This window comes from Watersipora subatra, chromosome 8 (assembly GCF_963576615.1).
Source record: "Watersipora subatra chromosome 8, tzWatSuba1.1, whole genome shotgun sequence".
NCBI classification, from domain to species: Eukaryota; Metazoa; Bryozoa; class Gymnolaemata; order Cheilostomatida; family Watersiporidae; genus Watersipora; species Watersipora subatra.
In genome coordinates this window covers 53125398-53151324 of record NC_088715.1, presented here as the reverse complement: position 1 = coordinate 53151324, position 25927 = coordinate 53125398, and the positions used below count along the sequence as shown (strand labels likewise).

The 25927-nt window shown below is 31.7% G+C and overlaps 1 protein-coding gene across 1 annotated transcript; it reads right to left on the bottom strand.

The window, feature by feature from the left end:
- Positions 1–9140: 9140 nt before the first annotated feature.
- Positions 9141–22736, bottom strand: LOC137401492 (MFS-type transporter SLC18B1-like). The gene is made up of 11 exons (XM_068087869.1): positions 22454–22736; positions 20983–21056; positions 19077–19224; positions 17904–17972; positions 17623–17710; positions 15117–15259; positions 13735–13830; positions 13400–13503; positions 11617–11712; positions 9818–9989; positions 9141–9506 (listed from the first exon to the last, which is right to left on the bottom strand). Exons 1-11 carry the CDS (start codon positions 22712–22714, stop codon positions 9276–9278), a joined length of 1482 nt encoding a protein of 493 aa, XP_067943970.1. The 5' UTR covers positions 22715–22736; the 3' UTR covers positions 9141–9275.
- Positions 22737–25927: the final 3191 nt, after the last annotated feature.

Sequence of the window (25927 nt, the reverse complement as noted above, 5' to 3'; positions counted from 1 at the left end):
TCTATGATCAATCTCTCCACAGGGTTCATTCTAGAACTGTCAAACAACACCGTATCGGGTTTCACCTTCGGTTGCAGAGAAAAGCTTTAATTCAGATTAACTTTAACCTAGTTTCAAGAATTATCTGTTTGCTATAGAATTTTCAAAGAGACATAAACACATGGCTTGTCACTTCACATTGCCAATTGCATAGCCTTTGTGCCAAAAATATTCTCATAATCAATGAAATAACAAAGTTTCTCACTTTTGTTATTGATTTGTTTCCTCAACTGTTTTATCTATGGAGTCAACTATCTGCCAACAAATGGGTCAGCTATCTGTCAACAAGCGAGTTGGCAACATACATAGATACGTGTGTACATACGTACACCTGTGCGTATGTACATAGATACATAGGTACACATGTACATATGTACATACATATGTATGTACATATGTATGTACATACGTATGTATGTACATACATTACACGCATACATACATTCCTATGTACATACGTATGTATGTACATACATACATACGTACATATGTACATACATATGTACATACATATGTACATATGTACGTGCATACAGGTTTACCCTAGTTTCCGGGATTATCTGTTTGCAATAGAATTTTTAAAGAGATACAAACGCACAGCTTGTCACTTCATATTGCTAATTACATAGCTTTTGTGACAAAAGTATTGTCATAAATCAATGAAATACTGCCAGCTTCTCACATTTTTGTTATTGATTTTTTTTTCTACTGCGTCATCTATGGAGTCAACTCTCTGCCAACAAGTGAGTTGCCAGTTCGACGCAGTAAGTTTTCATTTGGAGGAACCTCAAGTTTATTCTTATGCCGCAAGTCATTAGCTTAAGATAGTAGATCGTTTAAACGACCCAAGCTGCTTACTACTTTGAAAGTCTGGTCACATTTTCTTTTCATTTCAATTTACCGCAATATTTAGTTAATTTGGTCATCTATATCTTGTTGAGAGTTTAAAGCACTGGTACTTGACTAACTCTCAAAATCTCAACTAATAAGTCATGTTGAATGTGTTGTGAAATAAAACCTCAACTTACAACCACATCCACATTGTATGCACAAATTTTATAATTTTTAATATTAATATAATATATATAATATTAATATTTTTAATAATTAATATGATTTTTTGTACGTAATAAAAATTGAGTAAATAATTGTTTTGAATAAAAACCAATTTATAAAATCAAGCGTTTGAATAAACAAAAAAAGACAAGTTTTATATCTAGAAATAAAGTTAATAGAGAGTACACTTTAAACATAAATAAATTCTCGTTCTTATTAAACTTTAAAATATCTCCTATATACCATAGACGTATTATTTTATATCTAATAACCTGACTCTTCACCCTTGTTTGATAATGACTTAGATTTTTGGTAAGCATTCTCAGTGGCTTAGCAATGGTAATAATTTTTATACCATTCTTCTATAGTATATTATGTGCATATATACGTATATAGCAGAATGTCCGGCATTGCAGGGGTATTAGAACAGCTTATAAACAGTTGCAGGTAAGGTAGTTGCCTGCTATTTGCCATTAGACTGGCACAATGTCAATAGCTAACTTGAATAAACTAGTATCCCTATTGCTAAACTTACTAATAAGAGCCATGAGAGCAAACTGTACTGACGTTGCGCTGTAGCGTAATGCAGAATCACTATGAGTATTTTAACAGAAATAACGACGCATATTACCCAATGAATCCATCAATCTTGTGTAGCTCAATGGTTTGGTATACCGCCTTATGAATGGAAGGTACCGAAATCAAATCTTTTGCGAGACAGGTTCTTCATTTCAAGATTTTAATAGTTATAGCTAGACACACCAATTCACAGATTAACAGAGACACAAACACTGAGATATATAAATATACTAGCTGGGCTACCCGTCGTTGCCTGGGTAATAAAAAGTAATTGGACAGAAAATTGATTTGTATTCAACATATATAATAACAATTGTCACTCAAACTTTCAAACTACATATCACGACAGAAGTGTTTTGTGTAGTCTAAATAAATTAATAGATTAATTAATTAATTTCAAACTTTGTCAAACAACCGTAACTTTCAAACTTTATATCATGAGGAAATGATTTTGTGCAAAACAGGTTCTTTTCTTTGGATGCATTAGACATTGTGCAAATTCTGAAAATACATGTATTTAACAGACTCATAAAATATATGACAGAATATGGTAGTACTTTGTAGTTGAAATTTTATTAGAACAATGTCTGCCAAAAATGGTTGAATGAAAAATTAATATAATTGATTGGAAACTAAGTAATAGGATAGGAAAACAGTGATAGGAAAATGAATAATATTTAAACTTTAAACACGACATTATACTCCAATTATGTTTAAAAGATACATGTTGAAATAAAAAAGATAATGCAACAAACTTTAAAGCTTTATATTATAAACTTCAAAAATTATACGAAGTTTGTAAATGTAATGAGAGAATGTTAATCAATCTATCTATATATACACTTCTCAAAGTATGTAAATTTGTGTAAATGTAAGAGAGTGAAGAATAACTGACACTTGTAATCTTATACGATAAGTTTTACAGTAAATCTCACAGATAATCTAACAAATAATCTTACAGTAATCTTACAAATGTTTGTTGTAACATGTGAATTTTATTACGAATTACTAATTGCTTAGGTTTAAAATGAAAGATGTAAAAGCTAACACACCGAGCAAGCGCTAATAGGAACATACAACAAAAGATTCTTTAACTTGAACTTAAAGAAATAACGTAAAAAGATTGTTTAAATGAACAAAATATTTATTCTCAGTTAATGATTGTGGAGCGCAAGGTAACAAATGATAATCCATAAAAACATACTGTAGCTGGAAAAAAGTATTCTGAGCAGCTAGAGTAAATAAGTAGAGAACTAAATGAAGACGTGAAATAAATAGCAAGTATGTAAACTACAAAACATATTATTTGGTAATGATAGAATTAATACAAAGTGCAAAAAAAAAATCCTTATGACCAAATGAAAAGCACTACAACAGTCGCCAAGTATTTATTTCGAGAGAGAACTGTTGGTTGATACGGTTTGGCGATAGGCATCGTGTTTTATGGGGGCATATAATGACCTGTGGGCACATTGCATCAACAAATACGTCATTTAGCTTAATTTTATCATTAAATGATTTTATGTTTGTAAAACCGTTTAACTGTAATGATTAACGCTAAACTACCCATTGCGAGCAACTGATATCTCTTAATAGCGTATATAATCGGTACATAATTCGCCAAATTTTAAGTTCGTAGATAAATTATTGTCGATATCGTGAGGCTGAACAAATTAGCCCAAATAAAATAAAGACGAAGAATAATTGGGCTGCATATACATAAGTCTCAAAATATATTTTCCTTGCTGCTTTGTAACATGTAGTCGGTTTGCTAAAATAATTAGCGTGTGGTTATGATATATCAAATATAATAACGCTATAGATCGAAATTTCCTAACCGGGTGTTTGTAATGTGTAGGCACAATGCTAAAATAGTTGCTATAGCAGGACAATCAAACCTACAAATAAACATACGATGACAAACTTTGAGGAATATTTAATAACAAATATTTGAATTATTCACAATTGACAATATTTAAAGAGACTGAAAAGTACTTAAAATAATTCCTAAAAGTTGTTTGGAGCTTTTCTAAAGTCTTAACTTTTTGACGCTTATTCCTATGATTTTTTTATTGTTTTAAGCTTCAAAAAGTGGTTTTAGCTAATTTAGTGATACAAGCAATATGCCATAAATAAAAGATCAGACTCATATAAACTCGGAGTATTTTGTTACCAGTGTAATTGTTACAACCAGTCAAGGTCCTGTTTTAAGGTGACCATAAAAAATTGTTAGACAGCTCGCTTGCCAATACTTCTTTTTTGGTTGAGTATAATTCAGCTCTCATTCAAATTTATCTAGTTGTGTAGACTTGTACATTTTGCTCTTCTGTAAACAGTTATATAACTACGCTGATTGACAGATACAGAATTATAGTCATTACGGATGAATAAATATGTAGCTCACAACTCAAACTGCTGATTTACTTAAAAGTACAAGGGGTTGATGTAAACTATGCATAAACAAAAATATACAAGGTATGGATATTGAAAAATAATTTTATAAAAAATCATAAAACCGGCTTAATATATTGGCAACCTCACATGAACAAATATGCTTCATAATTTAATAAAATGGCATTGTAACTATTCCTTGGTTGTGAGTTCGACACCCGGTTAAAGTTGAACTTTAGCATATTCTATAGGATTTTGTTGACAACAATTTGTTCTCTCTAAGCAAGCATCATTTCTTCTTCAGTTTCCAGTTGTTTGATGCTTTTCTTTTTAAAATCAACAGCTGCGTCTTTTCCAAAAAAAGTGTTGAAGATGAATTGGAAAACTCCCAAAACTAATTTCTTTAAATGCATTTTAACAGTTGTTAGGGAATTACTAGCTAAACTGTTTCACATACTACAACAGTTATCTTATCAAAGAAAGCACACTGAAATGTTCGTCCCTTTTCTAAAATTTAGAGTTTTTTATAATATGATATAACCTATATTTAAGGTTTTGAAAAACTAAGGTTTGATTACATCTTTGCTGATCAAAAAAACTATTTTGAGTGCTGTTTTTATTTTATTTTGAGAATTGATAAACATTTTTTATTCTGCTCTCAGGGGAGGAGATTTAGATTTTCCAAATAAATTAACCAAGTATCAATCTAAATGAATGCACTTAAAACAAAACAATTATTTTACTCACAAATATTTGTGATTAGTTTATTGATACAAAGAACATGTTGTATCTTATTTATGTCAAACACTGAAATATTTTTCAATAGATGAAATGTTCAAATAGAGTAGTTTGGAAGATGCCTTTTTAAAAACAGCTTACATTGTTGTTTAGATTTACAGGATAGAAAAGAGCAATTTAAGGAAGTTCTAGTGCATATCTGGCTATATTGCATGTTTCTACTAAAGCTTGAGAGCATGTGGTTCAGTTTAAAGATTCAATGGGGATTAGAGGTAATCTGAAGAGGCATATGATCTATTAATCTGATAATTTAAATAATAATCTTGAAGGATATTTGTTATGCTGATTAAGTATGCCACATAGTTCAACTGATAATTATGTGTTTGTGAAAGTCGATGTCTAAAAAATTTTCTAGCCTTATGTTAGGTGGTTTTCTTTATGACCAGCTATAAACATCAAGTAAATAGAGTTGGTCTCTTTGAAGAGTAATTGCATTAAAAGAAGGATCAACAAAATGCACCGGCAAACATCACAAACTGGTTATAGCAAGTATTATGAGCACTTCTAAAAATGGCATATTTAGATGTTTGACCACACATTTTATCATTAAAAGCAAACGTAGATTTGTAACTTAAAATATTCAAGACTGCTTTTACATCATATATCATATAGTTTATCTAGGATATAGAAATTTATGTGAGACAACCTCATTGTTTGTAGACAGAATACCTTGCTACTATAGAAAATAAATATATTAGCACTTTGAGTTATTTTAATTATTGTTTCATTGTTTAATAACTATTTACTTTAGAGATAATTTTGGCATGGCATCAATATGGGCATCTTTCACTGAAGATTTTATTTTTAACTTGACAATAAATATTTCTATGCATTGACACATACATACATAGTACCTTCATTAGGCAGATCAACTCTTTTCTAGCAAATAGTTTTGAATAAAAAGCTATGTTAACGCTTCTCTACTTTGGTATTTAGTTATCTTTCTGGTTTCGTTATCTAAAAAGCATGCAGCCACAATAATCTATATATATATTTCTCAAAGTATGTCCGTGTGTCGTATGTCTGTCTGCATTCTGGCTATAGCTATTATTAGAATAGCTAAGCTGGGCAAAAATGTTGACACAATGTCATTGTCTACCGGCATTTGAAGCTTACTAACTAGGTTAGTGGAATAACACTCGGGCAATCCCGGGGGGCACAGCTAGTCTTTTTACATAACTTTTATAAGTTTCAGTTTCCCATTTAAAGATTATTTTAACAAAAGGCCTAGTTTAGTGTTTTGTTGCTGCTATTAACGTTTGGGCTAGATCTTATTTTGTTAGTAAAAACTATATCTCAACCTAGCATGTATTTTGCCTTTTTATTCTATGATTATAAAAACAATCTTAATACAATGCATGTGGTATATTTTTTAGATTTTCAACAAAAATTGTTAGTAAACCTTTGTATTAGACTGTTGCTGTACTTCAATAATCTACCATCTAATGTCAAACACATCAATGGAAAAAACATCTATAAGTAGGAATAGAAAGACAAAGATAGTGAATACATGCAATTATTAAAAGGTGTACCCGAAAATAAAATCAAATAGATTTGTCTACAGAGTAGCTGAAACTATTTGTAAATAAATGTTGCTAAATATATCTATCGCCAATCATTATTATAGTGATTAAGAATAATGATTAATTAAAGCCTCAGGCTATAGGTTTTCTACTATAATAGTAGAAAACCCATAGCCTGAGGCTTAAATCAATAGGCCAGTTCCTGAGACATTCATCAGCTAACCCTTTCCCAACCACACTTTATCATGGTAGATACCTTTGAGACAAAATTAGGGCAACGTAAACAAACGTAAATAATCTAGTTGCAGCACCAAATGTTACACCTTTCTTGTTTGTATGACGTCATGTAACATATGCGCTTGATAAATATTTTTGATGTTTAAGAACAATAGGAGAAAAATTTTAAAGAAACTAGTTTTTTAAAAGTGGAAATTTAGTTTCTCGCTAGTAGTAGAAATATAAATTTATATATACATTTTTTTAAATATACATTGTACATGTAAATTGAATCATCATAGTAAATATTACTGCGTTAATGTAGCATTAAATTTTTTATAATTTAGCAGCAGAAATTAAGGTCCAAATAACTAGAGGCTTACACTGGTGCAAGAAAGATTAAACTCTCGCACGAAAACTTGTACTTTTTTCTTTTGTGTAGGGGTATCAAATCAAAATTGGGGTTCACTATTTAATAAACAATAATGTTGCTCAAGTTTTAATTTTCATTTCGTAATGTTTAGTGAGAACCTTTTTGTGTTTCACTTGTTTACTTTCAAAGATTCGAAATTTTGTTCATCAAAATTTAGTTTTAGGTTTATTATGCATGTACAAATTATCATGACTAGCTGCCCATGTCATTGATAGTAAAATTACCATAAAAAAATCATAAACATTTTTTGCAACAGATCAAATACATGCATATGTTATATCAAATGGTTGATAAGAAAAAAAAGGACTTAAAAAGGTGAATTAATTGAACTTATAATCGTTAAAAAGCAAATAACAGTTTAAGCCAATACTTGACTAGTGTCATAACTCTTCAAAAAAATATTTAAATGATTGTGTGTTGTGCTGTAATCTTTGTATCTTGCAACATGGAATCAATTTTTATTTTTAGGAAATTCATTAGGCTACCAATACTACTCTCTGTAAATATTTGTTGAGTGTTTTTGTTAACATAGTCAGCTGATGTAAACAGCGTTATATACATTGTCAGTCACATTTTCATAGCTCATCTTTCTTGGCATTTTATATATTCAGTCTACCCTGTTTTTTAAGAATTTGACAACCAATTCAGGTTATTCATTCACTTGATCACTATTAACTAGTACTAAAATCACATCATTTACTACTTTGTAACTGTAGCTGTATGCAATAATTATATTACTAGGTGAGAGAATTAATACCTTTGACAAAGTTAATCCTCCAAAACCTGACTTCAAATTCAAATCTTATTGTGGTAATTTGTGAGTCTCTAATAGCAATGTGATAGAATGTAGTTAATATTTGATTATCCATATCCTTCTGTGTGCTGTGTTGATATAAACTACATATAGTATGCTGAGTAAAAGTATATTAAACTATTTCGTTCTATCCGAATCATTTGTATCCAAAATATTTTTGAACAAAAAATACTTAAAGTAATTTCTAACGTTTAGTTAGAACTTAGATTTTTGTGATAAAACTGACACAGAAGTTTTGCCAAGTTCTTTGTGTCCATTTTACTGACTTCATTCAGGTTTTAGACTATAGCTTTTATTAGATGAGTAAACAACAGTCTTAATACTTAGATAACTTTTACAAAGGCAAAAGAGAGCATTAAAATGCATTGAAAAATTTTTTTTTACATAAAGAACATGACAGCGAGTATGGTTAGCGCTGTAATTACAAGAAACTTCTAGAACACAAGGCTCTTAACTCAAATAACTATTTAAAGCATGTCATCATTCTGTAGTGATGGTAAGATCCACATCTATGAATAATAATTTTATACGCAAAACGTTTCATGGATTGACCAAACGGTTTTCCACGATTAATGAATTTTGATTGGCATTCTTTTTTTTAAAGGGTGGGAGTCTTCACTTTGGCCAAAGTCTAAACGTCACGCGTAGTCTTTGAAATATTATGTCAATATCTCAACAGAATTAATAGCATATATGCCAAGTGAAGTCACCCTAATATAGTCGTAAGCTAGAAACTCACACAAAAAATTAAAGTACTCTTGCAATTGGCTAGTTTCTACAAATTGACTTTCTTACATCATATATAATGCAAAATACTTTATATATACTGTATATATGATTGAAAACAAATGAAAAATCTGTTTTAACTGGGCTACTTGTAATATCAAATAATGTGCAATATTTAAAGCTAATGACACTGTTTTCTGATAATTTTTTTATATAATTTAGCTTCACAAAATTGTTTTAGCTATTTTAGTGCTATACGCAATATACCATGAGTAAATGGCCAGACTCATTCATACTCACAGCTTTTTGTTACGATTGTTATTATCACATAAAAGTATTTTAGGCAAGCTTTATTGCCAATATTTCTTTTTTTTAGTTTGTTATAACTCAGTTGTTATTTACATTTATCTAGCTGTATAGTTTTTGTCTACATACTTTTCTGTAAGCAGTTATATAACTAAAATGATTTGTCGATACAGATTAACAGCTGTTCACTGCATGAGTAAATATTTAGACAAACTTAAAGACTTCTGATATACTTTTATGTACAATAGGTCAATGTGAATGATGCAAAAACACAAATATACAAAGCATAGATATCAAGGAATAATTTCCGACAATATAATTAAACGACCTTCTTGATGAATATTAAGCTCAGGTTAATAAATATGCTTTAGAATTCATTAAAATGAAATTACAACTACTCATTGGTTGTAAGTTCAGCACCTGGTTGAAGTTGAACTTTAGTGCATACTACTGGTTCCTGCAGACAGAGTTTAATTCTTTCTGAACAAGCTTCAGCTATCTGGTCAGTTTCCTGTTGTTTGTTGTTTTTATTTTTGTTATCAGCAATTGTTTCCTCTTCCATGAAAAGTGCTGAGAGCTGATTGGTGCACTTGAGATGTAATAGATAACTTCCATAAAGAATTGCCTGCAGATATATTTATTATTTACTAGTAAAGGGTTAGACACAGTGTTTTACATACTACAAGTTTTTGTTTCTTGTGAAAAGCACACTGAGATCTTTCTATCTCTATCTATCTATCTCTATCTCTCTCTTTTTTACTCTCTTTTTCTCACTCTCTCTCTCTCTCTCTCTCTCTCTCTTTCACTCACTCTCTCTCTCTCTCTCTCTCTCTCTTTCTCTCTCAGAGCATTTCCTCTTTTTCATAACATTTCGGAGAATCAATTAAAATTTTTAGGAGACTAGGGTTTGATTAATGCATTCCAACTCATACTAACCATTAAAGTAGTGATAGATGCTGCTAAAGTTTGAGCCAACTCAAAACCAATATTGTCTACAATGATTCCAGTCAGAATAGGACCCAAAGTGCTCCCTAAACAAAGACCACTGTTCATGAGTCCAGTCAGCAATCCATATGTATGTAGGCTGTTTTCAGGGTAGCCATTTATGCTACAAAAGCAACAGAAACTATCACATTGTGTTACAGCAAGACCACTGTAAAAACCCAAAGCTAGGTTTATTCAAACTTATCATTTTGATAAAGTGAAGCCAAATTAATTTTTCGAATAAATAAAATTTACGGTCTGTCTCCAAAACTCTTATAATTTTCGAAAATTATTATACTATGTATCTTTGTAGTTGCAGCATCAAGATATTGTACTAGCGATTCATTTTAGAACTTTGGTTATAAAAGATAAGAAAACCAAAAAGTTTTAGAAGAAAAAATTAACTTTATTCAAGTTTAATGTAGCGAAACTGTGAGGGTAAAAGTTTTCTAATTTTATGTTTAGTTGTAAAATCATGTTGTTTAGCCTTAATCGACTTTTTTCAATCAGTTTTTAACCTTAAATAATATATGTGTAATTAGTCAATGTGTGTATTAACATGCTACACCAAAATTGCATCACGCGATTTCCGATATACAAATTACTGTTCCAACATATTCAAAGGATTAGCCATTTCAGTAGTGAAAACACTGCTCTGTTTTTTCAGCTTATTTTTCTCTCATCAACTTTATACACTGTCTGCTTTTCATAGTTTATTGGCCTGTTCTCAACTGCTGTTCATTTCTATAAATAGTCTGTTTTTCCTGTCAGTCAAATCAGTGTTTACTAATACATTTTATTACGAGACACTGCTTAAGATAAAAGAGCTGGGTGTTTTACTGGTTCACTAAGTTTGTCAAAGCCCACAATGATACCAAATCAAATGTTTATCATGGCCAGTCAGGATATTAACAGAGCTAATTATAATACGGCATTCTACAGTATTTTGATAATTTTAGTCAGCCTCATGCAAGGATAATTAAACTACTAGCATTCATTCTATAAACAATTGAATAGTTCAAATTAAGTTACTCAAGCGAGTTTGATATTAAAAACACTCATTTTGGGTAGCATTCAATTTGCTTGATTCAGCTCACAAAAAGTCATAGCATGAAGGTTGGTTTCTTTTTAATCAGCACTCACAAACTTATTAAGTAAGAGAAAAAGTTGATCTTATTAATAACTGTTGACTCACTCAATTATGAAGCCTCAACATTACTACATGCCTTGTGTTATTTGATCTGACAGTTATTCCATGTAAAGGAAAGCTTTCAATTCTTAATTGATAAACACTGCATATTCAATTGTGTAATGACTTGATTGCCACATTGTATGTCAATAGTAAATTATCATTGCAAAAGATTTGAGGGCCATTTACTCTAAAGTGACTTCTAAAATGGAAACTGAATGCAACATGAAATGTCAAGTGTTTGCAGGAGCATTTTCAAAGTACCATTTGCTAGCAACCATGAATTTGCTAAAATAATTTGATTTTTATATTGATATTGTATAGAAATATTATTTGTAATATTTATTAGTAAACACATAATCTTGTCACATTCAAACCTGTTTTAAAATTCTAGACAGACTACGGCCGGTACAAGCCATAAACATAGAGTTAAACCAAAAGTTAGTCTACAATAGTCAGATATATTAGCAAACAAAAAAAATCTTAAATATGCTAAGTTTTAAGATAAGTAAAAGCTTACAGTTTTTGACACAACCCAACAAGATGGATGACAGGCTCTTACCGAGCTAGCTGAAGGGAAATGGAGAAAGGAAAAATGTAAAAGGCGCTAGCAGAGAATGCAAGGGTTCCCATTATTATTGAAGTCAGCATAAAGTACCTGAAAGGAAAAATAAGCATATATTTATTGACATAGCCAAGCGAAATGTTATGCTTGATGTAATGATTACCTGATTTTAATATTTAAAACTTAAAATTTTCAGAATTGATTTAAACTTTTGCTTGTAAGCGCATTCAGTATTGAAAGTAAAGTTTTAATAGTGTTTAAGTAACAGACATAATTTTGAACCATCTTTTTGAAAAAAATATACAATGTTTGAATCTGCAATTGAAGAGTTTTTTACAAAGCTTGCATAAAAGATAGACTTGTTTGTTTTATTTCATTTAAATATATCACAACTATGAAAAACTCATAAAAATTATGGTGAACTCATTGTGTCTATTACAAACTAATCAATGACAGACTCATCCCATCCATAACAAACTCACCACTTTTATAAGAAAACTCATGACATCTAAATCCAACTCAAAACATCTACGAAAAACTCATCCTTCGCATGTTAGTTTCATCACTTTTATGCCAAATTCATTGCACCTATGACAAATACATCATTTCTATAAAAAGAACTCATCACATCTATGAGAAACTTATATAATCTTCGACAAAGTTTTCAAATATAGGATAAGTTTACTAGTTCTGTAACAAACTCACAGCGTCTATAACAAAATCATCACATCTATGAAAACACTTTCAACTAATTTCATGCGTAAGCAATCTATACATCAAAGCCATTGAATGATTGATTCATTGAACTTATTGCAGCGAGCTATGGTCATCAGCACTAATGGGTTCAACAGTTTTTGTTATAGTAAGCTGCATTCTAGTTTTACAGTCCAGCCCATTTGCTGTTGGTACATTTCAGCTGCTAGAGTGGATGTTTTCCAAAATACTTATAGATAGTGTTTTATGGTCAGCCTCTGCTAAGTTTTTTGAAATTATATTTAGATTTTTTTAAACTATCAAAAGAACTGTTCTCTATTATGTTAAAACTCATCTTCCAGAGTTAACAGTTATCCAGGCATTATTGAAGTAGTAGAACCCTTATAGTAGTAGTTACGTTAGTATTTTAGTAGTAGTTATGTAGTATGTAGTTACTTAGTATTGTATTGACTGGAAGTACTGATCACTGCAGCTTGTATTTTCCCTAGCAATCCTACTAAACTAAAATACTGTAATATGATCAACATAGTTCGAACTTTGCCACTCTAATAAAAAATGTAATTGTTCTGAATTGTTAGGGTCTCAATTTGTGTACCGATATTTGATGCAGATCTACCTTGGGTGCTGTAAGGTTTGTTTTGTCATTTCTAAAAGAATGCACATGGAAAAATATTGATTTGGAAATGAAATACAGCGATAGGCACAGCTATAGTCCTGTGTGCGCTTATAAACTTGAAATTATTTTCTAAAGTTTAGTTTTAATGATATGATAGGTTGTGTGTTAAGCACTTGAGTGATGGCCAGTAAACATAGTCATCAAGCAATTTTGTCATTCACCTAACATGTTTGTTATAAAACAAGAATTAAGGTCATCCCTAATTGTTATCCAGCATTGATATCAATACTTCTTTAAAAGATGCAGCTTTTATTTCAAAAAGAGAACTAGGATTTAGCAAATATCTGTAGTCAATATCTTTGTAAATTTTAAGCAATGCAGCAAAATGCTTAGCTTTCTACAAAGAACATTGAACTAGACTTGCAACAGCTTACAATACTGGATACTAACCTTTTTCCACCAAAGATGTAGCTTACGGGTGGAGATGGAAGCAGAAATAGGCAAAATGGAATAAAAGCTATCCAAGTTGTCAGCAAAAGATACGGTGCATATTTCTACAATGATTGCGATAAAAAATTGCTAATGCTGCGGAAGAATGTTTACAGCAATGTTTCAGTGACACTATACTATTTCAGAGTGATGATATACGGACTAATGTTGCAAAACTTGTAAATTATTTTATTACCTATGCGTAATACACTTCATTTGGCACCAAGCCAATTGTTTTTTTTGTGTGTGTTAATATATACAACTATTTACGAAAAAACTGCAAGCAGTTGACGTACCTTATTGACAAACTTTGTGAGACCCACTATGCCAACAGCACACAGTAGTGACCATATAGCATAGAGTATACCCATGGTAGTTGGAGATGTACCAAACTGTAATACAAACTCAGCAATTACGGTTGATTTAATATAAATAGCTATTACGTAAAGCTAGTACAGTTTTCATCAGCGTAAGAGCTGGCAACAAAAATACCAAAAATCGTAGTTTTCAGCAAATTTATTAAAAAATAAAACTAACTAATTGAATGAAAACATTTATAAGGCTTTTTAGAGGTACTCGTCAGAAAATTTAAAAGTCATTCAGCATGACAGACAAAGATGTTGCAGCTCAAAGACCCGCCATAATTGAGTGCTCAGATGTAGAGCGCTTCCAAATATAACTTGTTTATGCTAGTTGTGCGCTTAGAGAAGATTATCTGTCAAAGTGTGATCCTAATGTCTTAAGGTAATAAATAACTGCAAGGATTAGCAAAGATCGCATACACCAGGAACAGACAAGCGAGTAAAATAACCTTGGTTAGTAGATTGGTGGATAGTTACAACTAGAGAAATAATATTGTAATTGATGTTGGAAAAGAAATGTCTCAAAATTGTTATTCTTCTAGCAAATCAAAGTGGGTCCCAAAATCTTTTCGATTGCAAGTTGGACTCGCACAGCTAATTTTTTATCCATAATGCTGCTTATTACAGCTAAAAAGATTTGATATAAAACAAAAATATTTCTTTTCCTGTTACTAGCGTGCATGGACAATTTGTTATTATCTTTTTACATCAGGTAGCAAAACCATTTCTTTTGAAGCACCATATCAGTTGTATTGTTATTATAGTTAAGGAAGACATCAAGATTAAAAATCTAGTGGGATTTTAGTTGCAGTAAATATGATAGGGATATTACAGTCAAAGTATTTAACATTATTACATTAAAATGAAACTACATCAATACAAGATCTTTTTATTGCTATTGTCATTAGAAAAAATAGATTTAAGAATAATCTGAACAATTGGACTTTCCAACACTTTGTGTTCTGACTTTATGATTCAAAGCATCCAATGGCTCATTCATTGTAAAAAAGCATTAAACTTATAATATGTTTCTGCAGATGAAAGATTTTTAGGCACTAACTAGTTTTGATCTAGTTGCGCCAAAAATCTAATCTAATTATAATGCTCCATTTTACATTTTACCCATTAGGAAATTGGTTTACAGATTAAAAACTTGCAAACTAAAACTCAAAAAGTAACAAAACAAAAACTGTATTATAATTTTGTTGCAATTTTTTTGAGAAAACACAGACGCATAAATCACAGCATCTATTTAGACACGAGATTAAACAAAGTCAAGACTGACCCGTTTACATAAGAGTTCTGTAATCACTTACAGATATGTGATAAAAAGTTGTGAGTTCAATAGCTCGGCATGTCTCTGATAACTTTATAGTAAACCAGCTGAGAAACATTATAAACAATCCAGGAATTGTGAGAAATGATAAAAAGCCTCTGCTTGAACTTTTGCTGTTCTCTTCTGTAAAAACCAATAAAAAAGTGTCAAAGGATTAAAAGCATGCAAATTTGTGCAGATTTTCAGACAAGTTTTAAATTTGTGTGCAAGCTTTAATATAGCTAGCAACATCTATATTGTACTTTATATATAAAATATTGATTGTCTCTAAAATAGTTAGGGGTTATAACAATTTTTTTAGTTTTGTCAACTTTAAAACTCACAAATGACGAGTCTATTTACACAGTTTTGTATGAGAGCAGGTGCAACTGTACTTCTTGCAGTTTTCCAAAACATGTCATTATGTGTTGTAGGCATCATTTTTGAAGCGTCCACTTAGACAAGAGTCTTTGGTATGTTTACACAGATAGCATGTTTTCAGACACTTCTACATAATATTTTTCCCTCAGTTTCATCATTCAATTCATGATTATAGATAATTAAATACAGCAAAAGCTAAGTTACAATGAAACTTCAAAGTATGGCGACCCTTGGAACCACTCCAATCACTTGAACCTTGTTCAAGTTGTGATGCCAAATGCAATGTTTATGGCTCCTGGTTACTGTACTTTCATTGCCTTATAGTGTAGCCAAAAAATTGATACAATACAGATACACTAACGCCTGAAATCCTCTCACAATGAGAAGAGAGTGATCTGAGATGATATCTACTGTTCAGGGCTAGCTAAGTGACCAATTGGTAGACGTTCACATCGTGTTCATATCATGTGAGTGTTTGCAATATTACATTTTTGGTATTTTCAGTGCGTGCATCAAACTTTGATTTACTAGCCAGTAGCACCAACATTTCTATCAATGGTATAAAAATGGTTAATAAGAAAACCAAGCAGAAAATAATAAGCAAATTCAATGAAAGGAGGTACAAAAAATTATCTGCTGTAATAAGGAATGCTATCAGTTGGTTTGAAAATCCTAGCTGATTTATTGCATAAAACCCTCAAACAAATGCTCACAACTCATTTTTATGGACAAATACATAAGCAATTTTGTATATATTTTGTTCAGTCACTAGAAACAGACTTTTTGCCCTGTTACTTTTCAAAATAGAAGTGACAGAAAACATAGTTGTAGAGAAGCATCGCCATCGCCTCATCAGATGATTTCAAATTACAATCGCAACTTCAAACTGATGATTTTCAGATTCCAGGGTTCTACAGGACCAACAAGGTTGGCTTGAGGAACGCGTTAACTTTAGAGTTTATGTTGTCGGTAACCTGATTTATAACTGTGTGATAGTGCCTAACAGCTTAATAGCAGATGTTACTTGCAATAAAGCTATTGTTTCTATATATTATCAACTCAACAGAACGACGCCAAAAGTTCATTTTTCCTAATTAATAATCAGTTGAAATTCAAGCTTGTTAAACCTTGAATTGGGAGTGCACATACAATCAGTTGCATGAAAGGAGTTTGTCCTATGCTCTAGCTTACTTGACCCATCTAGGCTTCTTTTATATAATTGTAGTCAATATGTACTGCTCCTTCACAAAAAAACTGAATTATTAACAAATCGGTTTTTCCAGAACCGGCTTGGTAGAAGGTCGACTTTTTAGCTGCCAGATTAATCTCAGGCCTTTTTTTCATTCACCGGTTCAATCATAGGTTATAGATCAATCTTAATATCTGCCAACTTGGTGGTCAATTGGTTTTCTTATTGTCCAACTGCCAAGTGGCTGAGTTTTGACCAAGTTGAAGGTTGACTCAGTCTCGCCTTGGCTCTGTCCAGCGGACCTCGCTAAGTCTCTAGGAAAGCAGCTGTGCTAAGCCTGGCCAGAATGGTCTGATCTCAGTGCGGAGGCTGGGCCTTCTTGGCCCAGGGAAAAGGAAAGTCATCGCGACTGGTCAGTCGGGATGGCTCTCTTTGGCCCTGGGTCTAGCTACCACTTGCTATTACTTTATTACATATAATTGGTCAATAAACTAGCGCAACAGCTCTAATATTAGCTCTGTTAAATGGTATAGTGTTTACAGCTCAGGTTCTTATATCATAATATGTGAAACAAAGCTAGTTTAATTTAGAATGACTAATCTTATTTTAGCACCAATGATGCTGACCTTGGCCTAATTCTTTGTGATATAAATAGCATACAATGATTAACACACGCAAATCTGGAAAATATGACACTCTTTTACAAATAAAACTATAAGCGACTTCATTGGCTAGAAGGCTAGTTTAGCAGTTTGAAAAAAACTGCTTGCCTATAAAATATATTTTGCAGAATCACATTTTAGAGGTGAAACAATTAATCTATTACCACACATTTTTAAAAATAAGATGACTTTGTATGAAAAATTATATAAGCGGCATTAGGACATAAATTGATGACTCACAAAATTACAAACATTTTAGCATGAGTTTTACTTACCTACTTTAGGAACAACGCAACAAACAGCTGGTAGTAAAATTAACAGACAGGCTCCAGAAATACAGAACATGTATGTGTAGCCTACCACCTAAAAAAGACATATTTTTCTGTAACCCATTGAGATGTAGGTAAATATGACAATCTGTCACTGGCTCATTAATACGAAGCAGATGTTAAGTACGGTTTTGTTTAGCTACTGAAAACCTTCCAAAAAAGAGAAATAATTAAACACTGAAATTTTGAATGTGCCATAAACAGATACAGCCATTATTTAAACTTACTTGATAGAGCAAAGCACCTAAAGCAGGTCCTAGTGCATATCCAACCATATTTCCTGTTTCCACAAAAGCCTGTAAATAAATAATTCAAATTTCAAATCAAAATGTGATCAGAGGTAATCAGAGGGAGCATATGACCTATTTGTCTGACACACTGTCAAAAAGGAGGGACACCTGTTATTCTGGTTAATTAAGTTATATGAATCCACTGGCAATGAATGAGGTCATGAAAGTGCACGCTAACGAGAGTCTAGGGCCATACTCAGTCTCTTCTCATAGTTCATTATTAAATCACTTTAAAAAAAGTTGTCCATTGGCAGGATAATTTATTTTTAATGACTATGCAAAGATAAAGTTGCAATGATAATGAAAACTGATGTGAAATAGCTCTTTCAGAACTTTATTGCAAATCTTATTATAAAAACAGTGTTAGTTTATTACTTTAAGTACTTGATGCCGCTTCTACGCCAAATCTCTTATATTTTAATCAAAGACACAAACTTTCAAACCACACCTAATTTTTTAGTTTTCACAGCATGATGCTATTATGAAACAAATATATCAGCCAATTGAAATTGCTCAACTATTGTTTAACAATTATATGCATATACTTTAACGAAAAGATTGGAGTTGCAGTGAGATGTTCCACAAATTTCATTATCACCATGCCTTTAAAGCTTTTCAATGTTTTAACGAATGCATGTATAAGACACGTTCACATCTGCTTAAAGATTTCCATACCTTCAACAACAAACTGAAAACTTTTTAAAGACTTATCTTAAACAACAAGATGTTTTCTAAATTTTGTTGCAACTATTAGCTTTTGTGCTTGAACTTTGCTTTTTAGGGAAAAACTTCAATGAAAAATTTCATGCTTTAAAGTTGTAAATCCATGATTATGTAATTAAGTTCAAGATTGAAATTGTGGTATCTGTTTAAACTCTATCTAAAAAATTTAAGTTTCCTATGCATTCACTGTAATTTAACTTTGAATCACTCATCATCCAAAGCCAAGCAGCACCAAATAAATAAAATTCTATAATTATGAGTATCAAATAAAAAACAGTGAATATGTGAAGCTTATAGACATCTTACTCAAAAATGAAATATGAAAAATTAAAAAGATATAGCTGAAGCTATTTATAGATAAAGTCTGCTAGATGGTATGTGACTCACCACAATAGTAATAGATTCATAGCCTGAAGCTTTCATTAATAGACTAGTTCCTGAGACATTTAGCATAGCTGACCCCATCCCAGCCACACACCTGATAGCTATGCAGGTAATCAAGAAGAAGCTCGAAGATTTGATTGAGCTGGTAATCCTGTAGCAGAACTAGCAGCTAATAACATTAAAGTGCACTTACACTTGGGTGGATAAATTACAAACTTTAAGTGCCAGCATTTTGAATAGTCTCTGAGCAGCCAATAAAACTTTTGGTATCAAATCGTTTAAGAGCCCATCAACCAAACTGGTCAAAATCTAAATCGACTAACTGTTTGAAAATATTTATTTTTGATCAAGTAAAGATTTTTTAAATTAACCTTAACTTAAGTCGACCAACCATATCACAGCATTCAGTCGTCTAACCAATCTGAGCAGGTCTAGCGTTGGTCTATTTTCTAATGCTGAGAGAGTTAGCATGAGCTAATCTTTTAAGCTGTAAAAATATCTGGGTCCATCCCTTTAGCTGACCAAGGTGATGTTTTGAGCTTAAAAAAATTATTTACAAAATTACATAGGTCATGGTAAGGCTCTCATGTACACAGAAAATGAGAGGATTATATAAATTGTGGCAAGAGGTTACTTAATAAACAACAAAAATGATAATCAAAATTAAATACAGATATACATACAGTTACCGCTACCAAAAAATTATAAAATATGAGCTTGTTTTATGAAATTTAGCTGGCAATTTCTATCTCACTACGGCCACCACAGTTTGCATCAAAAAACAAGCTAAAACTAGTCACGGGTTATTTGCCAATATACAAAAAAGCATATAAATATATAGCAGCAATAAGTATATCGCTACGTCCTTTTAATTTTACAAATGTTGGCGTTTGGAAAATGAATGACATCAGCTTTCATATAGTTTTTGCATTTCAGAGTTGATCTGGCATCATGTACCTTAAATGTTTCTAAGTCCAGTGACAATGCGCTTTTTTAAATATACAATTTTAAATAGCTTATCTACCTTTCAGAAAAAACTGAGATTATTTTTATCGCTGAATTTAGATATTAATGAATTTTAAAACACCCATATCTATTATTCTAAATCGGTCTTAACATCCCTATGTAACTTCTGTTCCTAAAAAGCTAGGTTACGACACGTATTTATGGGCGGAGCTTGTTGTGCCGATTGTGTTGTTTTCGAGCTCGATATTAAAACGCTTTAAAAAAGCCTTCATTACTCTGCAAGTTAGTGGACTAATCTTTATTTTGAGTAAAAAAATGGAATCAGTGTGTATGAATTACCCACTAAATAGGATAACAGTTGTTGGTGACAGTTATGGTTTAAATGTGGCATCAAGCTCAAAAAATAGTAAAAGTTAGTTAAACCTAATATGCTTATATGCAGAATTCAGTCTATAAACTGTGTAGGCAGGTTTTATAGATTAAAAACATTTTTAATAACCTGATTAAAAGCTAGGTCCCATGAATCAGAATGTTGCAATGAATTAACCATTGCTATAAAACGGTGTTTTGAAAACAAGTATTGTATATGTACAGTAGTTCAATTTACCTAATCTATCGTTAAAATATATCTGTAAGTTTTCCATTGGTATTCTATGAGAATTAGAAATAAAGCCTGAGAGCGTAACATAAAATGAAAATCTAGTCGTAAAACAAATGACGAAAGAAAGTTATCTAAAACACGAGTCCATTTTTCAGTTCGCTTTTAAGTAAAGTTAAAGATGTTCTGCAGTTATCAATAGATGACTATGAAAAAAGTAAATAAAAACTCAGTGCCTGGAGGCAGTAAATGTAATTTTTTAGTGTACTATAAAATATTTCACAATAGTATCCATGGGAGCTTACATAAGTTGACAAAAATATTAAGTGATTACTTAAGACTTACCCAAAAGAGATGCACGCTGCTCCAGCAGCTGTCGTTCCTATAGCAAAAAGCTTTTTTGGATGGCATCTTTTAAACTGGATAAACAAATTGAAACATTTAAATAATAGCTTTGCCACTATAACCACTTGAAGTTAAATATACAAAAATTGTTTTAGCTATTTTAATCAGTCATTTGTGGATAAAAAAGACGCAACTGATACTGATTCTCATCAGTTTATATTTATAAGTAATAAAACAAAAACAAAAACAGTTCGTAAATTATCTCACAAAATAAAATTATTTGCATAAAAATTACCATAGCTGATGCTGATGAGTTAAATATAGCAAAAATATGACAAGTGTGATGGCAGAAGGTAGCTGAGATCAAGCCAAAAAACCATCACAATCGGCTGACTGCGCTGACGACAAGAGAATGACTAGACCTCTGAGTTACTAGGTCCCAAAGAAGCCCCTCTCGATCGAGGTGAGAGGAGACCAGCTTGCCCTCAACCTAGTTGGGAGTTTGGCAGGCTATATATTAGCTAGCAAGGACGGCTGGGCCAACCACTGAAAATTGAACATTAAGAATGAATCTACTACCAAGCAGACCAATGAATATTTGACCTGCTGTCGAGTTGGTAGAAGAAAGACCACACTGTTAATAAGCCGAGAGATAAAAAACACACCTGCCACCAATTTGGCCTTTTCCAAAACGAGGTGAAGTTTATCAATGCAAATTATAGATAAGAAGCTGAGTAAGAAGGACTTGAGGAAGCACAAAAAAGCCTCATTAAATGCAGCTACTTCTTGTACACACATTTACTGTTATTTTATTATATATTTATATATATAATGACATTCATGCTCCAATTGGTTTGGTTCATTGTAGAGCATTTCAAGATCGCAGTGGATCTTTTACCCAAGGTTCAATATTTTATTTGCGCCATCATAGATTTTATTTTTTTAGTAGAAATTTTGTCAACTACTGGTTAATGAATGATATAATATTATTCCAACAGTAAAAATAACCCTAAAAACAGCCAAATTTTCTCATATCTTTTTGCATATATTGATTATGAAAGTGCAAATTAGAGAGTTACGGTGGCGAAGCACTAAATTATGTCAAACAAAAATTTATGTTTCATATTTGTTTATATGCTAGAATCAGGTTAATTAAAAATTAGTTTAAATATCAGACTATGATAAAAAGTTATTTTAGTTTCTTCATTACCCAACTTACTCTGTGAAAACTTAACTTAAGCTGATTGAATAGCTGAGCTATTATATTACTTTAACTGCATGAAGAAAGTGTATACCTTGAACTTTAAGTAGTTTTAGGTTATTTTAATTTGTAGAAGTAAAAAATATATAGTTAATCAACCTTATAAGTATTGTTTGACCTTTGAATACTTTGTCTAATTTTTTTTTAATTGTTGAGCTTGTTTACTTGTACAACTAACTGCTCTAATGAACTAATTACATAGTGACTCACCATTGATCCAGCAATTGGAGCTGTCACAAATCTAGCAAAGTCGAATGCTGAAAAGACAACTCCAACCTCGGTCAGTAGCAAACCTTTCTTAAGAGCGACATCAGGAAAGAATGGAATGAGAAGAGTGTCAATACAAAATGATAAGAATATCAAAGCTAAAATAATTACAAGCATAGAGTTATGTTTATCTTTAACTGGCGGTAGTTCGTCAGTTGAATCAGATTCAGTGATTTCAGTAAACAGCCTTTCATATTCCTCCATGTTATCTGAGTCGTCTTTTTGCATGTTGAGCTAGTAACTAAATGGAGATTGTACTTCACGCCAAATAGTCTATGATTAGTATAAGTGTTCATGCGGTTACTAAGTCTCCAATAAGTTGTTGCGGTAATTAATTTTATATGGTTGGCTGATTTACGTTTAGCTGCATACTTAAAATTATAGCCAAGTTGTAACTAATGGCAGTGAGACTGTTGAACAAGTGGCGAGATACTTTCTTGTTAGTGAGGCTTGCACTGATGATTAATAATTCACTGATGATTATAGAGATTAGGTTTTTGCCTCATAGCAACTCAGCGTCTGTTTCCATGGTATCTAAGCTACTTTGAGAAATTAGCATTCTACACGCACAGTAGATTGGCAAAACTTTGTTTTTTGGCTGCATGCATTATAAAATTTGCTAAACAGCTAAATAGAAAGCCGACTCCGTATACATTTACTGGTTGCAATAAAAATTTACCTACAGACAACCAAAATTATGAATTTAATAGTTTAAGAATTTATTCCTGCAGTAATAAATTTGAATTTAAAAAAAAACTATTTTAGCATTCTCAGTTGAAAAAGCTAACCTTTGTTTGTCTGAAAAACAAATTTGATGGTCAGTCTATGTAGGTTAAACATAAACAACTTCAAAATTATGTTTCTTTTAATAAGTATTAATTGAATTCTCAAGACACAAGTCTGATAATCACATCTCAGCCTTGCAACAGGTTTGTAAAAATATTCAACGACTTTATACAGTTTACATTCCAGCAGACAAATAGGACGCTAATTTTATATTAAAAAAACGAATCTAACTACCATAATTAGGGAGCAGTCTAAATATTAATAGAACTAAAATAATCTCAGGCCTATAACTTTCCAAAGAAACTAAAGAAACTTCCAAAACACATCATATAATTTTTAAAGTCAGTTTAGCGCAACCACAAAATTGTGATCAGAATTGTTATAATCAATCTAATCTTTGAAATCTTCTATAAGTTTCAGCTTTCCATTTCAAGATTATTTTAACAACATGCCTAGTTTAGTGTGTCGTTCCTGCTATTAAACTTTTGGCTAGATCTTATCTTATTAATAAAAAACTATATAAACCTAGCATGTATTTTGATTTTTTATTCCATGATTATAAAAAACAATCTTAATACAAGGCATGTGGTATATTTTTAGGTTTTTAACAAAAATTATTAGTAAACATTTGTATTAGACTGTTGCTGAACTTCAATAATCTAAGATCAACAGTGAGCCACATCAAAACTCTTGTCAATGAAAAAAACATCTATAAGTAGGAAGATAAAGTCCTTATGCTCAAGCCGCTCGGCTTGTGAATACTGTAAGTCCTTATGCTCAAGCCGCTCGGCTTGTCGTTGGGTGCAGCTTCTGGTGCAAGGTCATAGACTGCAGCTAAACCCAAGTTTTTAAAACCTACTTGGGGCTTAGGGCGATTTCTCGATAAATGCGATCTTTGCACAGTTCTGCGCTATAACCATAGAATCGCAGTCATGATACACTTTTATGTACGGGGTTTTGGCGACCTACTCGTTTATTTTCAAGATTATGTTTATGGAATACTTTAGGCTAAAGAAGAATTTATCGCTCTAATTCGATATGAATTCGTGATGCACGAGTGAGAGACAATCAATTGGGAACGTGTTAATACCTGCTGATATCGAAGCAGATAAAAATGTAGCTGAGACAAAGCAAGTAAGTTCTTGATGCAAGGGTTCAGGAAATTTAATTCGAACTTGGAAGTAAAAGAAAATTCTTTTCACATGTACTGATGTAGCTTGTTTATTTATTCAAGAGGGCAGGGGTATAGTGAAACCCGTCTTAAATCTTTCGCTTCCGAAGGGGTCAAGGACAAAAAAACTTCAGTCGTTAGTCGCAGTCTGTGGGCATATGCAGCTTGTTGGTAAGGGCGGCTAGATACTGCAGACGGCTTGTCGGAAGACTATTTTTTCTTTTGTGAGTCATCTGTTTTTGAGCACAAGCCACGCGGCTTGAGCATGAGGACTTACGGTACATACAATTGTTAAAAGTTCTACCCAAAGATAAAATGTGATTGTGATTTGTGATTGGGAAAAAATGTAAAATGTGATTTGTCTACAGTGTAGCTGAAACCGTTTGTAAATAAATGTTGCTAAATATATATTTCGCCAATCATTATTATAGTGATTAAGAATAATGATTGATTAAAGTCTCAGGCTATGTGTTTTCTACTATAATAGTAGAAAACACATAGCCTGAGGCTTTAATCAATAGGCAAGATCCTGAGACATTTATCAGCTAACCCTTTCCCAACCACACTTCATCACGGTACATGCCTTTGAGACAAAATTAGGGCAACGTAAACAAACTTAAATAATCTAGATGCATCACCAAATGTTACACCTTTCTTGTTTGTATGACACCATGTAAAATTTGCGCTTGGTAAATATTTTCGATGTTCTACAGCTGTGAAAAAAATTATAACTAAACTATGTAGTTTTTTACAAGTCAGAATTTAGTTTTTTGCTAGTAGTAAATAGCAAATATTACTGCGTTAATATAGCATTAAGTTTTTTATAATTTAGTGGCAGAAATTAAAGTCCAAATAACTAGAGGCTTACACTGTTGCAAGAAAAATTAAATTCTAGCGAGAAAAGTTGTATTTTTTTATTTTGTGTAGGGACTTCAAATAAAAATTGGGGCCACTATTTAATAAACAATAATGTTGTTCAAGTTTTAATTTTCATTTCATAATGTTTAGTGAGAACTTTTTTGTGTTTCACTTGTTTACTTTCAACGATTCGAACTTTTGTTCATCAAAACTTAATTTTAGGTTTATCATGCATCTAGAAATTATCATGACTAGCTGCCCATGTCATTGATAGTAAAATTACCGTAAAAACGTCATAAACATTTTGTTTGTAACACCTCATATACATGCATACGCTATATCAAATGGTTGATAATAAGAAACACGGACGCAGTGAATTAATTGAGCTTATAATAGCTAAAAAGCAAATTACAGTTTAAGCCAATAGTTGACTGGTGTCATAACTCTTTGAAAATAATATTTAAATGAGTGTGTGTTGTGCTGTAATCTCTGTATCTTGCAACATGGAATCAATTTTTGTTTTTGGAAATTCATTAGGCTACTAATACTACACTAACATAGTCAGCTGATGTAAACCGCGTTATATACATTGTCAGTAACAT